The sequence below is a fragment of the Propithecus coquereli genome, unplaced genomic scaffold (genome assembly GCF_000956105.1).
Source record: "Propithecus coquereli isolate 6110/MARCELLA unplaced genomic scaffold, Pcoq_1.0 Scaffold119, whole genome shotgun sequence".
Classification (NCBI taxonomy): domain Eukaryota; kingdom Metazoa; phylum Chordata; class Mammalia; order Primates; family Indriidae; genus Propithecus; species Propithecus coquereli.
Window position 1 is genome coordinate 2,761,888 of NW_012135969.1, and position 3,954 is coordinate 2,765,841.

Here is a 3,954-nt window from a genome sequence, read left to right on the forward strand (position 1 = left end):
ATTTTTGGAACTAGAAAGGACTCTGCAGTCGCCCAGTCCAGGCTTGTCATTGCTGAGGGGAAACAGGCCCCGAGAGCAGAGGTGACAGCCCTCAGGCCACGCAGCCACAAAACAGAGTGGAGCCATGAATCCAGCTCCTGCCCAGAGCCAGGACTGTAGGATCCCCAAAGCTGCATCCCCAGACAGCCAGGATGGCATCCCTGAGGTCTCTTTCAGCCAAGGCTGTCACCATGGGGCAGGGAGTCCTTCCGATGGGCTGAGTCACTGCCTGGGGACGCAGCCGCCACAATGCCGCCCTTGCCAAGGCCCTGCTGGCCCCTCGGGCTCCGGGAACGGGAGTCGGATTCCCAGCACCCAGCCTGAGTCACGACAACTCGCGTTTGTGTGTTTTTCTCGGGGCCCCACACCCCCAGAGCTGGGTGGGAACTCCGAGCCGGCACCCAGCAGAGTGAGTCGACCCTGGGCTGAACAACCCAGAGTGGGAGCCAGGCAGGACCTGGAGTGATGAAATCCGAGGGCCCCACCTTCCCCAGATGCATATAAATGTTGCCGGGTATGAGGCAGCCGCAGCACTCTCAGCCTCCCTGAGCACCTTTCTCTTCTCTCTGCCAGCTCGCTCGCTCGCTCGCCTCCCTCCTTGGCACCATGACCACCTGCAGCCGCCAGTTCACCTCCTCCGGCTCCATGAAGGGCTCCTGTGGCATCGGTGGTGGCTCCAGCCGCATCTCCTCCGTCCTGACCGGAGGGTCCTGCCGGGCCCCCAGCGCCTACGGGGGCCTGTCTGTCTCCTCCTCCCGCTTCTCCTCCGGGGGAGCCTGCGGGCTGGGGGGCAGCTATGGTGGTGGCTTCAGCAGCAGCAGCAGCTTTGGGGGGACCCTCGGTAGCGGCTTCGGTGGAGGATATGGTGGTGGCCTTGGTGCTGGCTTTGGTGGTGGCTTTGGTGCTGGTTTTGGTGGTGGCGATGGTGGCCTCCTCTCCGGCAATGAGAAGATCACCATGCAGAACCTCAACGACCGCCTGGCCTCCTACCTGGACAAGGTGCGCGCCCTGGAGGAGGCCAACACTGACCTGGAGGTGAAAATCCGTGACTGGTACCAGCGGCAGCAGCCCAGTGAGGCCAAAGACTACAGCCCCTACTTCAGGACCATTGAGGACCTGAGGAACAAGGTAGGTGGCACTGGTACATGGAGTACTGAGAGAGGCCAGGACTGCAGTGGCCCTTAGGAAACCTTTTTCCAGCAATTTCATTTTATAATTAGGGAGACTGAGGCACCTTGGGGGAGTGGCCAGGGTTACCCAGAGAAGAGGGCAGAAGCTTCCTTTTCAGCATCTCTGTGTCTGAGCTGGGGATGGAGCCCTGAATCTCCTGCTCCCTGCAAGGGTTCTTGGCGCTGCGCACTCAGCTTCTCAGCCTTGGGCCCAGAGCGAGGGGTGGTCAGGGATGTGGGAGCCGCCCCACACACCCCGAGCTGGGAGAAGGCATTCCAACCTGGCTGGGGGAGCACAGGGCCTGCCTGCCAGCAGGAGACCCCTGTGTTTGGGGAGGTTCCTTTTGCCCCTCTCTGCCCTTCACCCTGAAGCAGCAGGGACGCTGGCTGATCAGGGCCGCTGTCCTCCATCCCCATCCAGATCATTGCAGCCACTGTCGAGAATGCACAGCCCATTCTGCAGATCGACAACGCCAGGCTGGCGGCCGATGACTTCAGGACCAAGTGAGCAGCCAGCGTGGTGGGCTGAGGGCAGAGGGCAGAGAACAGAAGGCAGAGGGCAGAGGGCAGAGAGTGGGGCTGTCTGTCCAGCAGGGCCAGCAGACCTTGGGGCTCAGAATCTTCAGGGATGGAGCCTGAGGCTCTGACCTCTGTCCTGCCAGGTACGAGCACGAGCTGGCCCTGCGCCAGAGCGTGGAGGCCGACATCAACGGCCTGCGCCGCGTGCTGGACGAGCTGACCCTGGCCAGGACCGACCTGGAGATGCAGATTGAGAGCCTGAAGGAGGAGCTGGCCTACCTGAGGAAGAACCACGAGGAGGTGAGCGCGCTGCTGGCTTTGGGGGTGGGAGGTGGGCTTGTCAGACCCACCCAGGACTGGGAGAGGAGTCAGCTGAGCTGACCGCTTCCTGCTGTCCTTTCCTAGGAGATGCTTGCCCTGCGGGGTCAGACCGGTGGGGACGTCAACGTGGAGATGGACGCAGCACCCGGTGTGGACCTGAGCCGCATCCTGAACGAGATGCGTGACCAGTACGAGCAGATGGCAGAGAAGAACCGCAGAGACGCTGAGGCCTGGTTCCTGAGCAAGGTGGGGCTCGGGCCCTCAGCCCTCCCGCAGGACTTCCCAGCCGGGGGCCACCAGAGCGCCTCACACCTTCTGCTCTTCTGTCCTATCTCAGACCGAGGAGCTGAACAAAGAAGTGGCCTCTAACAGTGAACTGATACAAAGCGGCCGCAGCGAAGTGACTGAGCTCCGGAGGGTGTTCCAGAGCCTGGAGATCGAGCTGCAGTCCCAGCTCAGCATGGTACGGAGGACTCGGCCCAGCTGCAGCCCCCACCTCGCAGTAATGGCCACCAGCCTCCAACACTGCCCCAATCCAGCTCTGCCTTTCTTTTCCCAGGAGTGGGGCTGGAGGGCTCATTGTACCCATTATATAGATGGAGAAATTAAGGTTCAGAATGGTGGAATAAATTTCTTCCATATTGTCTGACCCATCAATACCCCAGCTGGGGTCAAAAATCCATGCACCTCTCAGGAAACATGCCCAGAGACCCTGAGGGACAGGAGTGACCGCCTTCATTGACTCTTTTTCTCTCTTTCTCACCTGCAGAAAGCATCCCTGGAGAACAGCCTGGAGGAGACCAAAGGCCGCTACTGCTTGCAGCTGTCCCAGATCCAGGGGCTGATCGACAGCGTGGAGGAGCAGCTGGCACAGCTGCGCTGCGAGATGGAGCAGCAGAGCCAGGAGTACAAGATCCTGCTGGACGTGAAGACGCGGCTGGAGCAGGAGATCGCCACCTACCGCCGCCTGCTGGAGGGCGAGGACGCCCAGTGAGTAGGGGGCCCAGTCCTACCTCCCAGACCCTCAGCCCCCGCTTCTCCCAGCTCATCTAACTGCCCCACCTTTCCTCTCCTACAGCCTCCCGTCCCAGCACACGTCCGGCCAGTCGTATTCTTCCCGGGAAGGTAAGGCTCCCAAGGCCCCCAGGCCCTGCAGCCCCTCTGGGCGTTCTGGGGGGTAGGGGCCAGGCCCTTCTACCCAGAGACCCTGGCCCTCCCGTCCCCCTGCCCTGGAGCCTGCTTAGCTCCCATAGCCCTTCTCACCTCCTGTCTCTCCAACAGTCTACACCTCCTCCTCATCCTCTTCCGGCCACCAGACCCGGCCCATCCTCAAGGAGCAGGGCTCGTCCAGCTTCAGCCAGGGCCAGAGCTCCAAGCACTGAGCTGCCTCTGCCAGAGCCTCCTGTCCTCCCGCCGGCCTCACCTCCTGAAGGCCCGAGTCAGGACCCTGCTCTCCCGGCGCGGTTCCCAGCTGTCTCCCCTCCCCTCTGCTGGTGGTGGGCTAATAAAGCTGACTTTCTGGTTGATGCAAACCTGTGTCATCTCCGTTCTTGAACTGGTGAGAGAGGAGGTGAAGGTGCCTCTCAGGAACCCTTCTGGGTCCATAGCCTGAGACATGCAGGAAATGAAACAAATCTCAGGAGACCTGGAAGGGTCTCCCTGGAAGACCTGCACGCCGTATGGGAGTGGGAGGTGGGACTCAGGAAGGGGAGCGTTCCCGCGTGCTGGCAGACACTGTCTGTCATTCTGCAGGGGTCCTTTCGTGACACTTCCCTAGCAACTCTGTGAGGTGGGAGTGGTCAGGCCCATTTTGGAGTAGACAGCTCCTGGGATTCAGGGAGGGTAAGTCACTTGCATAAAACCGTGCAGACAGGAAGTGGCGTGACTGGAGTGCAAGCTTAGCTCT

The 3,954-nt window shown here is 61.3% G+C and overlaps 1 protein-coding gene across 1 annotated transcript; it reads left to right on the forward strand.

Annotated features, from left to right (window-relative positions):
• The first annotated feature begins 513 nt into the window (after nt 1-513).
• On the forward strand, nt 514-3,580 carry KRT16 (keratin 16, type I). The gene is made up of 8 exons (XM_012660272.1): nt 514-1,167; nt 1,630-1,712; nt 1,871-2,027; nt 2,133-2,294; nt 2,386-2,511; nt 2,818-3,038; nt 3,127-3,173; nt 3,330-3,580. The coding sequence occupies exons 1-8, from the start codon at nt 646-648 to the stop codon at nt 3,428-3,430; spliced, it is 1,419 nt and encodes a 472-aa protein (XP_012515726.1). The 5' UTR covers nt 514-645; the 3' UTR covers nt 3,431-3,580.
• The last annotated feature ends 374 nt before the right edge of the window (nt 3,581-3,954 follow it).

What these genes read in the sequence shown, in the direction of transcription:
- KRT16 (XM_012660272.1), top strand. Translation starts at nt 646, where the DNA reads ATGACCACCTGCAGCCGCCAGTTCACCTCCTCCGGCTCCATGAAGGGC. An exon ending in GCCGATGACTTCAGGACCAA is followed by an intron (nt 1,713 to 1,870) that starts GTGAGCAGCCAG and finishes CTGTCCTGCCAG; the next exon opens with GTACGAGCACGAGCTGGCCC. An exon ending in TGCAGTCCCAGCTCAGCATG is followed by an intron (nt 2,512 to 2,817) that starts GTACGGAGGACT and finishes TCTCACCTGCAG; the next exon opens with AAAGCATCCCTGGAGAACAG.